General features: G+C 36.5%; 2 protein-coding genes across 2 annotated transcripts; both read right to left on the bottom strand.

Annotated features, from left to right (window-relative positions):
* Positions 1 to 1,821: 1,821 nt before the first annotated feature.
* LOC133292273 (protein EMBRYO DEFECTIVE 514-like) lies at positions 1,822 to 5,426 on the bottom strand. The gene is made up of 2 exons (XM_061490672.1): positions 5,096 to 5,426; positions 1,822 to 2,363 (listed from the first exon to the last, which is right to left on the bottom strand). The coding sequence occupies exons 1-2, from the start codon at positions 5,396 to 5,398 to the stop codon at positions 2,031 to 2,033; spliced, it is 636 nt and encodes a 211-aa protein (XP_061346656.1). The 5' UTR covers positions 5,399 to 5,426; the 3' UTR covers positions 1,822 to 2,030.
* Positions 5,427 to 17,428: 12,002 nt separating this feature from the next.
* On the bottom strand, positions 17,429 to 19,938 carry LOC133292268 (protein EMBRYO DEFECTIVE 514-like). The gene is made up of 2 exons (XM_061490663.1): positions 19,610 to 19,938; positions 17,429 to 17,982 (listed from the first exon to the last, which is right to left on the bottom strand). The coding sequence occupies exons 1-2, from the start codon at positions 19,910 to 19,912 to the stop codon at positions 17,650 to 17,652; spliced, it is 636 nt and encodes a 211-aa protein (XP_061346647.1). The 5' UTR covers positions 19,913 to 19,938; the 3' UTR covers positions 17,429 to 17,649.
* Positions 19,939 to 22,958: the final 3,020 nt, after the last annotated feature.

Here is a 22,958-nt window from a genome sequence, read left to right as displayed (position 1 = left end):
AAAATCAATTACTCATCTCATATAAACTAAAAAATATATTCAAAGATAAATAAAGAACTAAATAAAATAATTAACATTATTAATAAATAAAATAAACATAATATTTATAATTTTATATAAATGTAGGGGGAGGAAGGTATACATAGGACGAGACAGCTTGCCTCGCACGTGCCCCTTCTGTGGAGTGGATTCTAAAGTAGCCCATGTGAGAAGGGGCTAGATACGCGAGGATGGATATTAAATTGCAAAGTCTAAAATTGGAAAAAAATCTATAATACCACCTATGCATTTACGACTACAACTTTTTTTTTTTTTTTTTTAAGAAAAAGAATAAAAAAGTTACTTTTGTACTTTACAGTTACGTTAAGTCTTACTAATCAGATTCAGTGTAAAATACAACTTGGCATCAAATTTTCAATATCACCATTGTACCCAAAATGCTCTCCTAAAATTGATTGAATAATTTGTTTTTCTTCAAAGGAAAGTGCAGTTGATTGATAATATTTTTCTATATTAATTGACTTTATGGATAATTGAAAGAGTTCGCAGTTTGCACATCATTTGCGACATCCATGTGTTCCTAATGGAGACATACAAGAGCATGTCTGTTTCAGATTTCTATTGTACAATTTTATTATCATAATTATTATTATTATTTATTTTTATTTTTTTAAGGAAAGGTTTTTATCATTGTAAGATCAATATAAACTATTATATTTAGCCAAAATTTGTAGTGAAATTAACAATTTTATGTTACCGACAAATACACGTCCTACCCTAGTGGGACAGATTTAAAAGTTCTACTACAAGACAGATCTAATTTTAAGGTCATTTTGTCCCTATTTCTTCTGCATAAATTCATAAATGCAAGGTAGGGAAACATCAAGTACAAGTCTTAATATTTTTCTTCATCGGTAATTTTAATCCCTAAATATAGGGTTCAGTAAAAACCTGCTGCTATCCACTCTATTATCTAACGTAAATTACAAGTTACCTTCTAATGAAGAATCCTTGCGTTGATGACCAAATTACATATAAATGTCATGAAAAGGGAAAGGTAACCAATAATATAATAAGCGTTGCGCTAGGTTGCAATCATTTTTACTGAAGGAAGATATATTTGTTATATATCCCCAAAAATAACAATTCCTTTTGTTGGAGGCCTTCAAAACAATCTAAAACAAACATATATAACTGATGATAGCTCAGTTGGCGTATGAAAACTGAGTAGGTGAGGATAAGAGTATGTTCGATCCTCCACAGTATTATTTTTGGAAGAATTTTAAAACCTTAATCATGGATCCGCTCTAAACAGGATTACCTCCCATAAAATATACTTGTGGTTTATAAAAAAAATTGTATACATATAAACACATACACTAATTATTGTTTAGGTAGAACAAGTAGAGATTGGTACGAAGGCTTCCGCTATCCAGCTAATACAAGACATTCAATTGATCATAAAGTCTCATTTATCATAAAAATAGTGAATACATTTTTTCTTCTCTTTTCCTTTAAAAGGTGATTTAACAAATATCTAGATTTTTCGAGCAATAACTAAGCAAAAAAAAAAAAAAGACTCTTTCCTTGGGTTTTAGGTCATAATCAATCCACGTACTCGATTATATATACATATATAAGCCGCTAAGCCGCAAAGTGACGAGAATGCTACAACAACGAATCAATACAAAACGGTAAGAATCGAACAGATTGTAACATTTGCAGACAAAACCGCATGCCCTCGCATACCCAAGAACAAAAATACTATTCCAACCAATGAGTGCTCTAACGTTGAGGTACCATACAAATGAGACCGTAAGAAAAACCAAATTGGTTATTATCGACTGAACTTGTGTTGAAGTAAGGCATCATTTTAGAAAGGCTCAGGACTGAAATATAACCGCAAATAATAAAAAGTCACAATCTGAATAATACAGTTACTAGCAGGAAACATGAAATAAGCTGGTCAAGTATACAAAAAGACATTTTATATCTCAAAATACAACTAAGACCAACAGTACACATTGTACTCAACGTCTCGACATTCCTTTTCTTCCATGACCACGCCCACCTCCTCTCCCACTGCCACCCCTTCCTCCATGATGCTTTGCTCCACCAGAACCGCCAAATGCCTTGTTCACATCAGGTTTCAATTGCATCTCTTCGGGCAGGGGAAGAATATGATCCACACATTTACGGAAGCTAAAATCATCAACAGATTCATCCTCCCTAATGAGGAAGAAGCATCTACTTTTCCACATAGAATGCCTGCGGACTTGGAAAGCTCGGATTCCTCCTCCAATCTTTTTATCAGGCTCTGTATGGCCGTTCTTAAGCAATTCCAGTAACATTATTTGTTCATACTGCCAACCATAACAACCCATAGTGTATTCAGTAAGAAGTAAATTCAGGTTGTCGCTACTGCATCATCAAGATACAATACTGAGACAACATACCAAGATTGTACTGATTTAAAAACCAATTTATACATTAGGTGGCAATGAATTTGCATGCACTATTGCAGTTCAATCCTGACATGTAGATATTAGAGAAATTGAATCATCATAATATCATATCATATTTTGATGGCATTGAAAACCATTTCGCAAAACCATGCATCAAAATAACTGATTCCAATACACTTCTGGAAATCTTTGCAAGGAAACTGCCAAACATGATAAATAAATAGATTGCACCAAAGATGGCAAGCACAATATTAGATTGCAACAATAAGGCAAGCGTATGCATATCATATGCACAACCGAATAAAGGATAACCTAAGGACCGCAGATATCTTCTTTTAGCACTATTAAGGGTGGCCATTAAATACATTAATCCATCATCCATCATCCATCAGGTCCAACCATATCTAATATCAATCCAATCTATCCAAGTACAGTAATTGATTTAATGGACTAGAAGGATTTGGTCCATTTTAGTTAATGGGTATTTAATGGACCAACCAAAATATTTATTGGACGGTTAATGGATACCCCTTCCTCTTTCTTCAATAACTATGTCAGCTCTTCTTTAAACCCACAATCCACCACACATCTTGCTCACAGATAAGTGATAAGGTCACACAGAGAGAGTGAGAGTGTGAAAAAACTTTTTTTTTTAAATATGATTTCAAATTAGTAGGTTGGATATCCATCCATCCTATTGATTAAAATAGATTTGGATGGATCAGATATTCATCCATTAAAATAGGTCATGGATGGTTTGGATGATTTTAACGGATCCTAAATGGATTAATGGTTTACTTTTTGTCCATGCATTATGATCAATTCCAAAATCCATCCAATCCATACAATTGCAATCCCTACGTATCAAAGCTGTTACAGTTAATGGAGGCCAAGGGTTGAACTATGAAGCTCTAGAGATTAGAAAACTCAAGAGTATAAAGCCACAGCTAGAGGTGTTCAAAAAACATTATGAAATACACCGTACTGCACTACAAATAACCAAGCCCTAAACGATTTAATAACCTGAACCAGTTAAACAATCCAATTTGAAGAACCACTCATAACCAAACCCAAAAAACAGACACAAAATGAACATTCATAATTTACAAACCCCAAATAATCTCTATGAAACCTAATCTCATTACTCTCTTCATCTGTACACAATCCCTTTCGTTTGCAACACTTTGCACTTTACACAATCCATACTTATGAATAGCCCCACTTTAGCGTGCTATAGCGGAGTTGCGGTGCGATGCAGTGGCTGACCACCACAGACCGTGCCGCGACAGTAAGGCGAAGTATAGCGGATGTAGCGGCCGCTATTGCGACGCTACAGTAGTTTATGCAAAAGTGTTCTTGTCGTAGAAGGAAGAGATTTACAACTTAGATACAAGTGAAAGTGAAGATGAAGATTTGGATGTTCATGATTTCAATTATGATTAGTTCCTTAAGTTCTTTGATTTTGACATTTCACTTAAGTGGCAGTTTGAATTTTGACTAATTTTGCCACTTTATTTTGTTGTGTTACATTATTTGAGATTTTAATTCCTTCAATTTGCTTATTATTTGAATTTTAATGTTTGAAATCCTTCAAATTTATTTTTTATGTCACACTTTCATATTTTAAGTTTTACATTTGTGGAGTACAATTTAGTGTATTACTTAGGTACACTTTGCACAGTAGCATTGTAGCGCTACCTGCTATAGCGCTATAGCAATTTGGAGGGTCAGGCGCTGCGCACTGCTATCCGAGATTAATAAGTATGACACAATCCCATTTGTTTCAACTTAGCACCAAATCTCTATGCAATAGGTACACCAGTCTCCCCTTTGGTGCGAATCTTCCAATCTTAGGTAAGATCTTGATCTTGATCCTGATCTTGACAGACTTGCATAGCAGCGACACATGGTCCTTGAGATCCTCTGTCTCCATCCTCCATATTTCACATCATTCCCCTGTCTCAGGCTCCAGTCAAGCATTTGCATTTTTTCGTATCATCCTTCTCTTTGAGCTACTGAGGTCTCTGAACTACCATATATCCAGGTAAAAAAATATAGTGAACCAGAGTTGTTTTCTCTTTGAAGCAATTTCTTACTCTCTGTCCATTATTATCTGCAGTTTCTCTCACTCTCGGTCTATCATTCCCAAAGGCTTCATTCAGTAATTAGCATGTTTTATAACTTTTCACAACCCTTTCCATCTAATAGCAAAATGGTTTTATGGGTATATCAAGGAACACGGGTTCCATCGATGGTGTAAATATCAGACCAGTAAGCTTTAAATTAAGAAGATGGAATGCGTAGACGTAGTTTTGCTTTCCTGATTATCTAAGATTGATTGAATGTGATAGTGATCTATTGGTGTGACAGTTGTCATTTGCTAGTTAAATATATTGGTGTTTTGCATATGTTTATCGTATATTGAGTTGCAACTTGCAAGTGCAATGACCCTTCTTATCTTCTAATTTTCATGTAAATGTTGTATATTGAAACTCAAAACTAGAAATTATTTGTGTGAGCAGTGGGTGGGTTCTTTATATGTTTTGTATTACATTCTTTCTTCATAGTTAATAGCTTCGAGGGAAAGTGAACAAATCAAAGAGAGAGGGAAATTACAAGTGTGGAAATACCTTGTTAACATTGAGATAAGGAGGCCAAGCATGAAGGAGTTTGTAGAAGTAATCGAACATCTCCAACGAAGAACAGAAGCTTTTGGGACCCAATTTCACGGGATCTGAACCTGATGATTTCTTCTCGTCCTCTTCTGCTTCCACCTTCTGCTTCTTCGAAACACCGTCTTCTTCCTCATCCTCTCTATCCCGCTTCTGGTTTGATTCGCCGTTCGCTTCAGGGTTTTCGACAATAATGTCAACGGCGGCGTCCGTCGTGTTGGCCTCGATTACTTCCGGATCCGGTGCGGTGGATTCCGCCATGGGGATGCGAACTCAGGGTTTTTGCTCAAAAGGTTTAGGCAAAAACCCTGTATTTGATTTGCCCTATTTTTGTTTTTTCGCACAACAACCAATTGGGCCTATCTTTTTTTTTTGGTACAACCAATTGGGCCTATCTGTTAAAACATTTACAATGGTCATTCTCAACAAACACCATGGGCCTTAAATGCTTACTTACCTCATCGGTAAAAAAAAAAAAAATGGGTGAATAATTTACCCCTTTTTTTTCTCATACACAAAGGGTGAATAATTTACTTGAATTATTTATCCCCTATACTTTTTTTTATCACTTACCTTTTATTATTATTTTAATCTAAATCAATCCTTAATATAATTAGAAACTTGGTGAATATGTCTACTTTACCCTTCTTGTCATAATCTTTCTTCTTCTAAGTAAATCTGTTTATAAGTCTTGAATTTGAAAACAAAAAATCATGAAAATTACTTAATAGGAAAATAAATCATTTATCATGTCAAGTTAGAGTCTTCATTAGATACTAATACATTAGTACCGTAGAAAATGGTTAGAAATTCTGTATTTTTTTTATTTTTTTTGTAAACTAGTATTTTTTTTAGGATATCTTCGGTAATGGAATCGGTACCTCATCAAGGAAAATTTTTTGGGTGCACCATGTAATATTTTAAAAATTAATAATAAATAAAATAGAAAATATCTTAGATATTTAGATATAACATCTTAGATATTTAGATAAGTAATATTAGATTCCTTAGATATTTATAAACGTAATTATTAAGATTCCTTAGATATTTATAAAGGTAATGATTAGATTTCTTATATTTTTATAAAAAGTAATGATTAGATTCCTTTTTCAAAATCTACCCCCCCCCCCCCCGCGCGCCCCCAATTTAGAAACGTAGGAAGAAGGAGAAAGAGAGAAAGAGAAGGAAAGAGAGAGAAAGGAAGAGGAAGAGAAAAAGAAAAAGAAAAGGGTAAACAACTCATTCTCTCCTTTATTTTTAAAGGTGATTTTTAGATATTTTAGAATGCTATGTTGGTTCTGTTATTATCTATGTCATGTTTTAAGTTGGTATTTTAAAGTTATTTCTTTAAAAGTTGTGAATATGTCGTTACTCTGCCAAAATTATTTTATGAATTCTTTCTACTCTTTTACTTTATTTTCTATATTTGACTTTGTGAATTTGATGAATTTACCTAAATTAGATATGAGAATCATCTTGAATCAAGTTTATATAAATTAAAGAATTTCTTTGGTACCAAATAAATGCTAATGGAATATGTAATCTTTTACTGAAAGATTATGATGTGACTGGCCCACATGGGGATCAGAATGGTTATAGGATAAGGGACGCATTATCAAGGCTTGAGCTTCGCCATACAAAACCTTTCACATACAGAACCCACATAATTTGGGCGCTCCAGAATTGAGCATTAGTCATTTCAGTTAAAGATTACACGTTCCTATATGTGTTTGTATCTAGAACCCACAAAGTTTGGATAGAACCCACAAAGGTTTGGGTATGACTGAATGAAAAACCCACAAAGGTCTGAGCTTATATTTTTTGTTTAATATTATTTTCTTATTATAAGTTTACTTTGTGAGAATGATATTTTCCACTAAAGTGGTTGGATAGGTTATAGTTCGAAAACCTCAATATTACTGAGATTTATCTCACATGTGTTTGTTTTTATGCTAACATTTCCATAATAAACAGGACAGTATGTGTAGCTTTGGAGTAGGATAAAACACTATGGTTAAAGACTTTGAAGACTATATGGAGCTTAGTGGAGCAAATTAATAGAAAGAAAAATGTTTCTTTTCACTTTAGACTATGATGCTTTTATGATGTAATAGTGAACTTGACTTCTATATAATTAGATTTTAAGAATATTTTGTCATATGCCTTATTTCATATCCGCTGCGTTAAAATTTTCACTTAAAGATTAATGTGATATTCTCTATGCTAGTGAGTTGTAGAGGATGTTACACACCAGGACTTTGTTCTCCTCCCATTGAGAGGATGACATGTGAATTAAAAAATATATATTATTTTCTCTCTCTCTCTCTCTGTTCTTCTCCCTCCTAATTTTATTGGTCTGTCCCACCCAATAAAAAATGATCCGAGAGCACTTCAAAACGTCTCCTCATCAGGAAGCATAAATTGGGCAATGTCAGAACTTGTCAAAAAAACCCAAGGCTGATGGAAAGAGCACAAGCTGAAATAAAAAGGGTCACGGTAAAAGGCGTGCAGATTAAACTAACATTCAACCGACACTGATGGAAAGAGCACAAGCTGATATGGCACTTTGACATATTAATTCTAAGAAGGGTTAAATTTTGACATGTTAGGACACGTTTTGATATTAAATAATATTTTTAATTCATGTAGTGTATATTATATTTAATATTCAATAATTTAACAAAAAAAATAAAGCTAAACTTATAATACCTATCAATTTTGCAAAGAAACATAAGATATCCCAAATATTTATATTAAACTCGATAAAATGATAATCATAATCCAACGAATCTAGTAGTTGGAACTCAAAACGCAACGCAACGCAATCTTTGAACTTTTCTTTGAGTCTTTGCAAAAAATATTGAAGTGTCAGAGTATCGGTAAGTGTTAGACACAACCCACGTAGATTTTTGAAGTGTCGGTGCAGAAGCTAACCTCCACGAACTGAAATACTTAAACAAAATTCACAATTCTGTTAAAAGTCATTTATCAAAGAAACCTTGCGTCTACATATTCTTCTTGTATTATTACTACCATGGGAGCGCAATGAGATGTGAAATTAAAGGGTGTGAGATACCAGCTAACAATAAGGTTATTGTTAATGTTTGGGTATTTGCGAGGGATCCAAACTACTGGATTGAAGCTGAGAAATTTAATCCAGAAAGGTTCCTTGAAAGCTTTGCAGATTTTAACTTAATCCCATTTGGTGCTGGAAGGAAGATGAGTCTTGGCTCTACACTTTGCTCTCTCTCTTTTTTTTTTTAGTAAAACAGGAGGGCCAGGCCCAGGATCAATTAAACAGACATACTATGCAAGTTCATACACATATGCTCCATTGAAAGCTTGGAGCTTGAAACTAACCAAAATGGTAAAATACTAGCAGGGGGATGGAGTGGAACATTGTCTCCTCCCCCTTGAGCTTAAATCCCAAACTAGCTAAAGAATCAGCACACACATTGTGGTCTCTTGGGATATACTCCAGCTGCACCTGATCTACTTTCTGGAGAAATTTCCTGATCTTGCTAATAAGAGAGGAATAGCCATTGTATTCAGCATCCTTGTCTACACAAAGCAAAGCATCTTTGCTTTCACTTCCAATCCATAGCTCATTGAGTTCTAAGTCTCCTGCCAATTTGAGGCCATGATACAATCCCCATAATTCAGCTTCCAATACTGTGCAGCTGCCTATATTATATGAAAATCCACCTATCCACTCTCCATTTGACGAGCATATGAGTCCACCACAGCTGCCTATACCAGAAAACAAATTATGTGCACCATCAACATAGATTTTGGTTCTACCCTAGTTCCTCGACTGCCTACTGTCATCAGAGTTTTGGTGCTTGTCCAGGTCATGGCAGATTGGGACAGGGATACCAACTCTTTTCATACCAGCCAAGTAAATCAAAATTGTATGCACAGGGTCTTGTGGCATCTCAAAAAAATTCTCATGAACAGTAGAGTTTCTCCAATGCCAGAGAAACCAACAAGTCACAAAAAAAATCTTCTTCCAAGTTTGACAATGCTTACTCAAAAAAAAGTGGAGAATATTAAGTCTAAACCAGTCAATTCCTTCAGCATTTAAAAATTCAAGAGGAATATTACCTGAAAACCATCTCTCCCAAATCTGCCTAGCCAATCTGCAATCCCTTAACACATGCATGACTGTTTCCTGACCAGCAACACACACAGGGCATAGAACATCCCACTCATACCACTGTCCAGTCATGGATCTGACAGGAAGCTTCCCTAAGCAAGCAAGCCACATGAAGGTTGCAATTCTATATGGTCCCCTCCATTTCCAAATAGCTTCCCAAACCTTATCCTTTCCCACATGAGCTTCAGTATTGTGACAGTAAGCATTCTTTACAAAAGACATGCTTGGGCTACTCCATCTCCATTTCAAGCTATCATCAGGACAGTCCTCTGCTGGAGGGACAATGGCTTTCAATTTAATAATGTTGGGGTCATCAAGCCACTCACAGAGGCAACTCCAGTTCCACTCTCCCGTAGAGGGGTCAACCAGATCATACACTTTTAAGGGTAGCCAAGAGTCAGGTGGTTTGTTGACAGCCTGTTCAAAAAGAGTACTCTTCCATCCTCCCCACAAGTCAGTCCAGAAGCAGGCTTCTTTCCCATTGCCAACCACCCATTCAAGATGCTTAAACAGATTATCCCTAGCTTTGCAAATGTTTTTCCAGAGAAGGGAGTCAGCATATTTTGACAGTAAGCCTCTCTGAGGATTGAGCTTCCTTCCATATTTCCCAAGCATAACCTGGACCCACAAGCTATTCTGCTCATTCATTACCTTCCAGGCTAACTTCTGAATGTATGCTTCATTTTGTCTTCTCAAGTTAATGATTCCTAGTCCTCCACAGACTCTGGGTAAGCACATTTGATCCCAGGAGACATAGTGAGCTCTTCTACGAGTATCAGTGTCCCCCCAAATGAAGTTTCTTTGAAATCTCTCAACTTCCTGGCAAACATGAACATGCAACATATTGTTATGCATGTGAGAAGATGGTATAGCTGAAATTACACTCTTTGCAAGAGTGATCCTACCTGCCAAGGAAAGGCATTTTGATTTCCAACCCTGTAATCTTCCTTGCACTCTAGAGATGATATCAGCATAGTGGTCTCTTTTTATTCTGCCATGCCTCATTAAGGCCCTCAAGTAGCATCCAAGGTTGCTAACTCTTTTAAAACCACTAACTGATGTAATTAAGCTCACTGTTTCCAAAGGAACATTTTTAGAGAAGTAAATACATGACTTCTCCACATTCACACATTGCCCTGACATCTTCAAGAACTTCTCCAAGCAATGAGTGATAGACTCCAACTGTGAGAGAGATGCTTTTGCAAACAGAATAACATCATTTGCAAACATTAAGCGTAAGATAGGAGGTCCAGATTTTCCAGCTCTCATTGGTACCCAATTTCTGGCCTCCACCTCATCCAAGATTAGGTGTGTAAGCTTCTCCATGCAGAGGACAAAGAGATAGGAGGATAATGGATCCCCTTGTCTAATTCCTCGCTGAGAGTAAAAACCAGGTGTCCTGGCTCCATTCCAAAGCACCTCCATGTAAGGGCTGGTCACACAACCCATTATTGCTTCAATTAAGTTTCCCAGGCAGCTTCACATCTACCAAGACAACCCTGATGAAACTCCAATTCAACTTATCATAAGCTTTTTCTAGATCTATGTTGATAGAGAAAAAACTTTTTTTTCCTTTCATTCTATGCATAGCATGGACTAGCTCTTGGGCAATGATGATGTTGTCTTGAATGTGTCTTCTAGGAACAAAACTAACTTGATTTGGGGATATAAGACTTCCCAGAATCGGTTTTAGCTTGTTAACTAAAATTTTGCTGAGACCCTTGTACAAGGAGTTGCATAGAGCTATTGGTCTGAATTGCTTCATTATGTTTGGTCTGTCAATCTTCGAGATCAGAACAAGGAGCGAGTGATTTACTTCCTTAATCAATTCCGGAGATAGAAGATAATTCTGCATGCTTGCATACACTTGTGATTTAAGCAACTCCCAATATTTTTGGTAGAACAAAGCCGGAAATCCATCTGGTCCAGGGGCCTTTAGAGGAGCCATTTGGAAGAAAGCAGCTTTCACCTCCTCCAGGTCAATGTTCAAGGACAGCAAAGGCAGCTGTTCAACATCTATCTTTGGCCAAGAAGACTTAGTTTATACCCAATCTGGTTCCTTCACTTCCTCCTTGAAAAGATTAAGATAGAACTTTCTGGCTAAGGCAATCAGGTTCTCCTCGCCATTAACCCAAAGACCAGCTTCATCCTGCAACTTTAGAACTTTGTTCCTTTTCCTTCGGATTAGTGTGCTAGTATGGTAAAATCTAGTGTTTCTGTCCCCATCTCTTATCCAATCCCCCCTAGATTTTTGGAACCACAATTGCTCTTCCTGGTCAAGGATGTCCGAGAGCTCTTTTCTCAGCTTGGCTTCTAGCTTCTCAAGATTCCTGCTATTGTTACCACAACTATGCTTTTGTACCCCATCCAATCTAGCAATTAATTTATTCTTCTTATGCTGAATAAATCCATAGACATTTCTATTCCAATCTTTCAAGGCTGGCACAAATGAAGAAAGACTGACACACAGATTGGCATCATGCTTCTAATGAGCTTTTAAAAAATTGTTAAATCTAGGATCTTCCTGCCAAGAGGCAAAGAACCTAAAGGGCCTCTCTCCAGACAGTATCCTTCTTTTCCATTCGGATAAGAATAGGACAATGGTCAGAAAATAGTCTGGGGAGGGTAAGGACATCTGCATCCTCAAATGTGGCTCTCCAACTCTCATTGGAAACAACTTTGTCAAGCCTCTTGAAGAACCTATTTAGATGGAGGAATTTAGGCCTCTCCATGTGAATCTGTTTCCACCTCCTCCCAAATCCAAAACACCACAGGCATTCAAGACATTTGCAAACTGGTTACACCTATTAAAATCAACCGGGCCTCCTCCTCTCTTCTCACCAGCACAAACAATCTCATTAAAATCTCCTGATATCACCCATGCTTCATCCATGGTCCTCCCAATTAGTTTCAAGTCCTCCCAAAGAGTTCTGTGTTTCCCCTCTTGAGGATGAGTATAGACAGCCGTCCAGAAAAATCCCTTTTTATCATCAATCTCAATCCAGCAGTGAATGAACTGATCCTGTTTTGAGATGAGAGTAATCTTGACTTCAGAGGAATTCCACAACATCCAAATACCTCCCGAAAAACCTTGAGCTTCCACTATGATGTAATTAGAGAAACCCAATTTGTGAATAATTTTGATTGCTTTTTTTCCACTCACTCTAGGCTCTAGGATAGCAGCCATACCAATTTTATACTTTATTCGGAATCTATTGAAGGTGCTCTTGAATTGTTTCTTAGCTGCACCTCTACAATTCCATGTGAACACATTCATGATAAATCTTGATTTTTTTGCAAGATCCTTAAGCTCTTGTTGTTTCCTTCATACATTTCAGACCCATGATAATGGCTCACAACCTTACTGCTTTCATCATCCATCTCATTACTAGCAGACACACAGCAGTTACTCATGGCAGAATCTAAATTGGCATTAAAAGTTAAACTACTTCCATACCTGCATTAGCATCCACCACCTTTAAGGACTCTCCCATGACTCGATCTGGAGTTGGGGTGGCAATATGGGTTGAGCCCGGCGGGTCAACCCGCCAACCCGTCAAAACAGGGCGGGTTGGGTTGAGATTTTCAACCCACCAACCCACCTCAACCCGCCCCGCCTAGAAGTGGGTCAAAACGGGTTCAACCCGCCGCGGGGCGGGTGGACCCGCCGGGTTTTAAATTTTTTTATTTTTTTACAATTAGGTAGTATTTCATTAGTACTTAAATTTTTGTGATATTCAATTTTTTTTTATCTTAGTACTTTCTAGAAAAAATAAAGAATAACAATTTTATTTATAACAAATGTTATCTATTTATAAATTCCTAAAGAATGTTTGACAAATATTAGTACACATTTAAGATTGAGACTAAAAAAAATATAGAGAAGTGTGAAATAAAATAAAGTAATATTAAAAAAATTCATAAAATATAATTTATTTTTGAATTTTAATTAAATTTTTTTTAATTGGCGGGTTGGTGGGTTGACCCGCCAACCCACCATAAAACGGGGTGGGTTCATTTTTACAACCCATATTTTTTAGCGGGTCAACCCGCCCCGCCCCGTTTTTGGCGGGTTGGTGGCGGGGCGGGGCGGGGCGGGTCAACCCAAATTGCCACCCCTAATCTGGAGGAACAGGTTCGTTCAATGAAGCAACCGTAGCCATGTCCTCAGCAGAATACTTATCTGCAATGGGAACAGACTTCTCTCTTAGCAGCAGATCATCCCATGCCCCATTCTCTAAACCATTCAAAGTATCATTCTTCTGAACATTCGAGCTACTACCTGCTCCAAAACAAACCGAAGAATCTGTGGAAATTCCCTTTCCTTTTACTGATGAGGTCTTGTACACAAATTTCTTGGAGTTCACCACCGAAGGTTTGCTCACTCCACTGTTCTTGACAGATTTGTCAGCCCTGGCTGAAAACAGCATTCCAATAACTGGGGAATCAATTTGAGAACCCGAGGAAAAGTTTTCCTTGTTCACTTTGGGACTAGAGGGATTCATCCCATTCTGCTTCACAGCCATCCCTTTGGGGGTACTCTTCACATGATTAACACCAGCCTTCTGTCCCACCACTTTCTTCTTGTTAGAAATGTCCTCCCCAAAAACTCTATTATTCCCAGGATCCTGCTTGTGCTGTGGTTGTTGATTCCTCTTTCTTCTTTGAACCACCATCCATGGTCCAACGCCTTGTAGTCCAGGAATTTCCATGGGGCTTACAGTAGCCTCCTCAGGTTTATTCACATGAGTTGTCTTGATAAAGTCCGGGCATGCATCAGCATTGTGACCATACCTTCCACACTCTAGACATATCAAGTAAAGACCCTCATATTCTACTCTTTTCCTGCAACCATCTAAGACATATTCTCCTCTTAGCGGCATAGCTAAATTAATTTCTATGCACACACGAGCAAACCGTGCCCTATCCCCAGTAGAAGTAGTCTTATCCACTTTCAGGACCTTACCAATTACTGATCCTAGATGATTTAAAAATGGAAACTCACAGTACTCCTGGGGGATACCTGGAAGGCGAACCCATGCAGCTACCTTGTGAATATTGGCTTTATCAGGATCAAAACACGGCTCCCATTTCCTAGTTGCAAGGTAATGACCGAGTATGATCCATGGTCCTCCCGTTATCGCCAAATTCACGTCCTCCAAGGTACTGAACCTGACCGAGAAGAAGTCGTTGCCCAGATCAGCAACGGTTATACTTCCGGCCTTCGCCCACAACACCTCCAGCCTTTTCTTCATAAAGCCAACGCCAATCTTCCTCCCCAGCAGCTTCACAATCAAGGCGTTCTTCCATCGCTGACGCATTATGGTTCTTGCGTCCCTGTTGCTCTTGATCTCAACCGAACCATCTTCCCTCACAATTGTCTGGAACCTCCACTCAGATATCACTCCCAAATTAGGGTCCAGATCTTCCAAATCAGGTTTTTCTTCTTCAAACAGCCATGGAGCGTTGTCGCCGGACACACCATTCTCCACACCAATCACCTCTGCAAACGATCGCGATTTTTCGATCATAGCTGATCCAGATTGAAAATCTTTAATCGCTTCGCACATCACCACCTCCGTCTGGATTTCATCTCCATTCTTGGTACGCTTCGTACTCTTTCTAGACGTGACCAGAGAGTCATCCCCGTAACCTTTCTCTTTTTCCATTCGAGCACCTCCAAACAAAACTCAGTTAGCAAAACCCTAGCAGACAACAAAAATATCGTGCACGTGTAAGTACGCGCCTAACCCATCTCAGATCTTTCGACACGGCTCTACACTTTGCTTTGCTAATGTTGAACTCTTCCTAGCAAACTTGCTTATCCATTTTGATTGGAAGATTCCTAACGGGAATAAGCCTGAAGAACTAGGCATGACTGAATCAGTTGGCTTGTCTGTAAGGAAAAAACATGATTGTTAAGCTATGTTTGCTACAGTAGCATTTTAATATGCATCTACAAGATAAATTAAATTAAATACCGTAGGTGTAGAGTGTTCAAATTTGAAAGAATAAGGAATACATTAATTGTCTATTACATCTCCAGGAAGAACATAATCCTTTATTATAAGCATGTTGATGTCACCATGTAAGTTAGAAGAAGAAAGCTTAATCCTTTACCAAGTTTCTAACAATGTTAAGGTGAATTTGGATAAAAAAAAGGTCATAAATGATTCAAAGAGAAATCACAGAGAATTTTTGAACTTTTTCATAAAAAAAAATTATTTCTGTCATTTTATTCGTATTCTTATTATTTTTTAATTAATAAAAGTTTAATGGAGAAAAGATTGTCACATTATAGATCAACGCTTTGTGACATGCCTGTGCAAGGTTTATGGTGATTAAATATGACTTATCAATAAAGAATTATCATCAGAAATCAAAATTAAGACTTTTTTTATTAACACTATTTAATTTTACTAGTTGAGCTAACTTTTATTGATGTTTTTCATTTATATTCCTTAAATTTATATTAACTTACTCAGTATTATCAAAAAGAAAACAGGAAGAATTATGGACTTAAATAAACATAATGATCAGACCAGATTATTACAACTAGGCCGATCATGTGATCTTCCTCTACACAAAAGGCCAGGATCCTCCTTGGGTCAGAGCATCTTGCAGTTTAGAGTTTAGAGTAGCTTTAACCCATGGGTCTTCTATGGAACGCGATGGGGTGTACCTGCAAGACACTCCGACGCTCAAGTCAGTTATGGTTCAAGCAGGTTTAATTATGTAGGAGAAGATGATGTACTTTAGTGTTGATACATGTATTTATAGTGGAGATATGAGCAGCTTGGAGATGTCTTAATGCTGAAGTATACTTGGAGATGAAGTATCTTGAAGTTACTTGCTGCCATGCTGCCTTTAATGTTGAGGAGCTTTGCTAAGATAAGCTTTAATATTGTGGTGCTTGATGGGATAAAGCCATTAATATTGTGCAGCTTGATGACTGTCATGAGCTTGCTGTTATGGCAGCTTGTGGAGTTTGCTGTCTATCATGGTGCTTTTAATATTGTGGAGCTTGCAGCCTTCTTGGACTAAGGCTTTGTTTCATTGTGAAGGCTTTAATTCTGAGTTTTGTATTTATATAATATTTATTCAGATCACATAAATTACTAAATAGTTTAGGTGCTAGACTAATGGAAAATAAGATAAAACTTAAATAAAGGTTTATAAATATATAAAATGTTATTTTTTGATAATAATATAACATGCATTATTTTCTGATAGCTCTGTTTGCGGGTCATAGGTTTTCTCTTTCACTAGTTATCTTCTTAGTCGTAAAGCTCTCTCTTCCGTAAGTAGGTTTTCGTCACATTCATTATTTCATCGGCCTCACGACTGCAGATGTCATGCTACTGCTTATTGGGAAATCAATGTTAACTGCAGCTATTCTTTACTGATGAAAATATTTTTAGACTAATATTACATTTTAATATTGTCCTCAATATATTTTCTTGAGGTTAGAACTAATTCACCCAACTTGTTTTTATAACTCAGTCTGCTGCTTTATTATTATATGCTCATTATTGTTGAAGCAGTATATTCTAATTGAACCTGTCTAATTGAATATAATTCGGATGCAACTATGAAAATGCAAGTACTCTTTTTACACCTCCAATTGGTAAAAGATATCAATTTCTACTATGGGCATTCTGAGGTTTCAAAGCAGCTAAGGGAAAATAAGTGATACTTTAGTTATTTTCCATCTACTCAGAAATTATTTGAATCTTCAAGTATTTCCACGCTCTTAAAAGTTCATATTGACGTGCTTGATCGAGGATAAACGTGGATTGCAGCATGGTAGACGATGGTGCTTCCAAGTTCCAATGTCTCACTGTAACAGTTGCTTCTGTTAGTTTTTGATGTTTTACTAGCTGGTTATAGCATTTTTCCTCAGTTATTCATGAAGAACAAACGTGCTCTCGATTTATATTCGTCAGTTTGTTTCTTTGCTCCAAGTTCCTACAAGGCAAATCGACATCAAGCCAACCACATCAACAACGAATCAATAGAAAACTGGCCAATCGTGCAGGTTGTAACATTTTAAGACAAAACCGCATGCCCGTGCATACCAAAGAACGAAAATACTATTCCAACCAATGAATGCTCTGACGTTGTGGTATAATACAAATGTGAGCGTAAGAACAACCAAATTGGTTAAATCGACGGAACTTGTATTGAAGCAAGGCATCGTTTTAAAAGGATCAGGACTGAAATATAACCGCAAATAATAAAAAGTCAAAATCTGAATTATACAGTTACCATCAAGAAACATGAAATAAGCTGGCCAAGTGTACAGAAAACATTATAGATCTTCAAACATAACTAATACCAGCAGTAAACATTGCACTCAACGTCTCGACATTCCTTTTCTTCCATGGCCACGCCCACCTCCTCTCCCACTGCCACCCCTTCCTCCATGATGCTTTGCTCCACCAGAACCACCTAATGCCCTGTTCACATCAGGTTTCAATTGCATCTCTTCTGGCAAGGGAAGAATATGATCCACACATTTACGGAAGCTAAAATCATCAACAGATTCATCCTCCCTAATGAGGAAGAAGCATCTACTTTTCCACATAGGATGTTTGCGGACTTGGAAAGCTCGGATTCCTCCTCCAATCTTTTTATCAGGCTCTGTGTGGCCATTCTTAAGCAATTCCAGTAACATTATTTGTTCATACTGCCAAACATTACAACCCATAGTGAATTCAGTAAGAAGTAAATTCAGGTTGCTGCTACTGCATCATCAATATAAATTACTGAGACAACATACTAAGATTGTACTGATTTAAAAACCAATTTACACATTAGGTGGCAATGAATTTGCATGCACTATTGCAGTTCTATCCTGAAATGTAGATATAAGTGAAATTGAATCATCATATCATATCTTGATGGCACTGAAAACCATTTTGCAAACCCATGCATCAAAATAACTGATCGATGAACTTCTGGAAATCTTTGCAAGGAAACTGCCAAACATGAAAAACAAGAAGATTGCACCAAAGATGGCAAGCACAAGGTTGCAACAATAAGGCATGCGTATGCATATGATATGCACAACCGAAAAAAGGATAACCACAGTCACAGGACAGAAGATATTTTCTTTTGGCACTATTAGGGGTGGCAATTAGATACATTAATCCATCATGCATCAGGTCCATCCATACCTATACTTAATCCAATCTACCCAATTACAATAATAGATTTAATGGACTAGAAGGATTTGGTTCATTTAGTTAATGGGTGTTTAATGGACCAACCAAAATATTTATTGGATGGTTAATGGATATCCCTTCCCCTTTCTTCATTAACTACAATACTACATCAGCTATTCATTAAACCCATGATCCACCAGACCACCACACATCTTGCTCGCAGATAAGTTGATAAGGTCAGGCAGAGTGAAAGTGTAAGAGAAAAAAAAAAAGTAATATGATTTCAAATTTGTAGGTTGGATATCCATCCATCCTATGAATTAATTGGACTTCGATGGATTAGATATTCATCCATTAAAATAGGTTGCGGATGGTTTGGATGATTTTAATGGATCCTAAATGATTAATGGTTACTTTTTATCCATGCATTATGGTCAATTCCAAAATCCATCCAATCCATACATTTTCCATCCCTACGCATCAAAGCTGCTACAGTTTATGGAAGCCAAGGATCTTCATCACTCTCTTCATCTGTATACAATCCCTTTTGTTTGCAGCACTTTTCACATGGCACAATTCCATTTGTTCGCACTTAGCAACAAATCTCTATGAACCAGATACACCATTCTCCTCTTTGGTGCGATTTTTCTGGTCTCATCCCCCAAATCCATAGCAGGTACACATCATGCTTGAGATCCTTCGTCTACATCCTCTATAGTTCACATCATTCCCCTGTCACAGGCTCCAGTCAAGCATTTGCGTTTTTTTCATATCACCCTTCTTTTTGAGCTGGGCGAGCCTGGACTTCTTTGTGACTGAAAGGTTCACGGGTTCGAATCCAGGAAACAAATTATTTCCTTGTGATCCTGATCTGGACACTGATTTAATGGTGTGTAAGTTGCCATTTGCCAGTTAATCGATTCGTGTTTTGCATGTGTTTATTGTATATTGAGTTGCAAGTCTAATGACCTTTCTTATCTTCTAATTTTCATGTAAACATTGTATATTGAAATGAATAACTAAAAATTATTTGTGTGAGCAGAGGTGGGTTCTTTATATGTTTTTGTATTACATTCTTTCTTCATAGTTAATAGGTTCAAGGGAAAGTGAACAAATCAAAGAAAGAGGGAAATTACAAGGGTGTAATACCTTGTTAACATTAAGATAAGGAGGCCAAGCATGAAGGAATTTGTAGAAGTAATTGAACATCTCCAAGGAAGAACCGAAGGTTTTGGGACCCAATTTCACGGGAACTGAACCTGATGATTTCTTCTCTTCCTCTTCTGTTTCCACCTTTTGCTTCTTTGAAACATCGTCTTCTTCCTCATCCTCTCTACACCGCTTCTGGTTCGACTCGCTGTTGGCTTCAGCGTCTTCGACAACCATGCCCACGGTGGCTTCCGTCGTGTTGGCCTCGACTACTTCCGGTTCCGGTGCTGTAGCTTCCGCCATGGAGTGCGAACTTAGGGTATATGCTCAAAAAGTTTAGCCAAAAACCCCGTATTTGATTGCCCTTTCTGTTTTTTTTTTTTTTTTTTCACACACCAATAAATTGGGCCGATCTGTTAAAACATTTACAATGGTCATTCAACAAACACCATGGGCCTTAAAATCTCTCTTTTTTATAAACTAAGTTCAAATTCCAAACATAAAAATGATAAAAAAATAAATATTATTCTCAAGTCATTTTACTAGCATTTTTATTTTATTAATTAATGAAAGTTTATTGGAGAAAGGATTGTCACATTTTAGATCAACGCATTGTAACTAACATGCTATGCAAGGTTTATGGTCATTAAATATGATTTATCAATAAATAATTATCATTAAAATCAAAATTAATATTTTTTGATTAACATTATTTAATTTTACTAGTTGAACTAACTTTTATTGATTTTTTTCATTTAAATTCCTTAAATTTATATTCACTTCATTAATAGTTTATATTCTTACTTCTTCACTTTTTGTAAAAATTTTCAAAAAGAAAACTGGAAGAATAATAAACTTAAATAATCATAACCTACTAAATAGTTTAGGTGCTATACTAATAGAAAATAAGATAAACATTACTGAAGTTTTATAAATATATAAAGAGACAAGTTATTTTATCTGTCTTTTCTTATACCTACTTTACGTGCCACTCTAAACATCGATAGATCATAATCTAATGAGGAGAAAGAAATGATAAAGGTTAGTTAAGATCTAATATAATGATGTTGAAGAGTGGTAAGAAGGGATGTAAGGTAGACTTGAAAAGAAGATAGATAAAATAATTTTTCCTATATATAAAAGGGAAATATGTTTATCATGTTGTATGAGACAAAATTGTCTCATACAATGATACAACACATAAAAAAATGGGTGGAACCCACTAAGAAGAAGAGATAAAAAGAAAAAAGTGAATTTCACCCATTTTTGTGTGTGCTATCTCATGCATGGACTAAATTGTGAAGCAATAAGAGTAACACAATGATTAAGGACTAAATTGTGATTTAAACTAATAACTAATGATTAAACAAAGCTAAGATTATTGTCTAACTACGAAAACACTTAAAAAGATAAGTTTCAAGCACTGTTGTAAAACCCGGCCCGATCCGGCCGGGTCGACCCAGAATTCGGTGAACCGGTCATCAGACCGGTTCGAGTTAAGCATTGGATCGGTCATGCATCGACCCGGTCAAACCTGACCGACCCGGTCAAACAAAGGGTTCACATCAAGGGTTGTGACCCTTACCCGGTCGGATCATGTATTAAAAAAAAAAACCCAAAATTGTTTCATTTTATCAAAAAAATGTAAATCTCATTTTAAAAACTTTTTGTAATTTTATTTGCTAGTATACTCTTCTACAATGACCTCTTAGTTTCCAATACTGAAGTAATTTGTGGAATAATAAATTAGAGAATGTGACATATGTCATTTTAATGTAGTTGAATTTGAAAACTATGAGTTCAATGTCATTGAGAGGTATGTTTATGGGGATTCTGAGTTCCAATTTAAATTGACATAATAATAGCATGCACTTTTATTTATTTATGCTTCATGCTTTTTAGCTTATTTAGTGAACCTTGTTTAATTCATTTTAGATATGGAGAATATAATTAAATTTATATGTTCATATTTATATATATTTTTATATATCTATATATATCTGGGTCAACCGGTCCGACCAGTGACCCAGTACTCCAACCGGGTCGATGCCCGGGTCGGGTTTAACAACACTGATTTCAAGTATTTAAAAGATAGATTATAATCAATTTCCCTAGTATTGCAGTAATAAAGCTACAGTAATTATCCATCAGTAATCAGAACACTCAGGTATGCAAGGGCTCTCATAAACAGTATATCTCTATGGTCGCATAGTTTTGAATCTATAAGTGCAAGTTCTATATGATTGTGTGGTGAGGATGATCTCTCTACCCACAATTAACCAATCTAGATAGTTAATCCACAATATTTAATAACTTTCCACGTTGACCTATATATTTATAACCCAAATCCCATGACACTTGTAACTTTTTTTCGATAAGTTAACAAGATTGAGACAATTTAAGTACTTTCTTAAACAACTTAATGAAAAATTACATAGCAAAGTTTAGGCAAACTGATTACATCATAGTACGTGTACTCTCTCATCCAATCGTAGACAATTTAGCTCATACTTGAATAAAAAAAAACAAGAAAGATAAAGATTCCATGGAACTAAGATAAAATAGACAGGGGTGACGTTGTAGCTCTGCTCTCATAGCAACTCCTTGCGCTGCCACTTTCCTCCGTCTCTCAGCCGTCGGAGTAGTGCAAGGATCAAGTGATCTCTCTACTGGACCCTTGCTTCTCCCCTTGCTTCGTTGGATCTCTCAGTGAATCCTCAAAATCTTCTAAGTGTTTCAGCCCTTGAAAGCTTGCTTTGAACGTGTGTAGGCCTCTCATTATATAGAACTTGGTGACTTGGGCTCCAAGTAGTCTTCTAATTCAAATTCCCTAGAAAATAGCCTTTGAAAAGGATGGATGTTTATCCCTTAAGCCTAATTTAATCTTCTTGTTAGCCAAAATGTTAGGATTGGAAGTGATATATGCTTATTCTTTATCTCGCATAACTTCCTTATCCTGATCTAATGTTGTAGTGTCTTTATCTCTTTGTTTGAATTTGAAATTCAAAGTTAGTTATTCCTTACACCTTCAATGCACCGTTTCACTTAAGCATGATTGCTACATCTTTGCTACTCAGAGCTACGACTCTGATATGCAACAAAAACAACAAAGATAGTGAATTGCTCTAGCACTCGAAATAACATCAAATATCAACACTTAGAATATTTCTCAATCAAAAAATAAAGAGACATGATTAATGCTACTATCATGCAATTATAAGGGATTTATGATATAATATGGCACCAAATCATGTAAATAAGGCATAAAATTAACTCTCATCAAGAGAGTTATCAACTTTCCTTATCGTCGCCCTACTATAACAATCTCTTGTTTCTCTCTTCCTACTAA

This window comes from Gastrolobium bilobum, unplaced genomic scaffold, assembly GCF_033153095.1.
Source record: "Gastrolobium bilobum isolate Gb01-03AN ecotype WA unplaced genomic scaffold, APGP_CSIRO_Gbil_v1 utg2182, whole genome shotgun sequence".
NCBI classification, from domain to species: Eukaryota; Viridiplantae; Streptophyta; class Magnoliopsida; order Fabales; family Fabaceae; genus Gastrolobium; species Gastrolobium bilobum.
The sequence above is the reverse complement of the archived record's forward strand: the minus strand, read 5'-3'. Positions and strand labels throughout refer to the sequence as shown.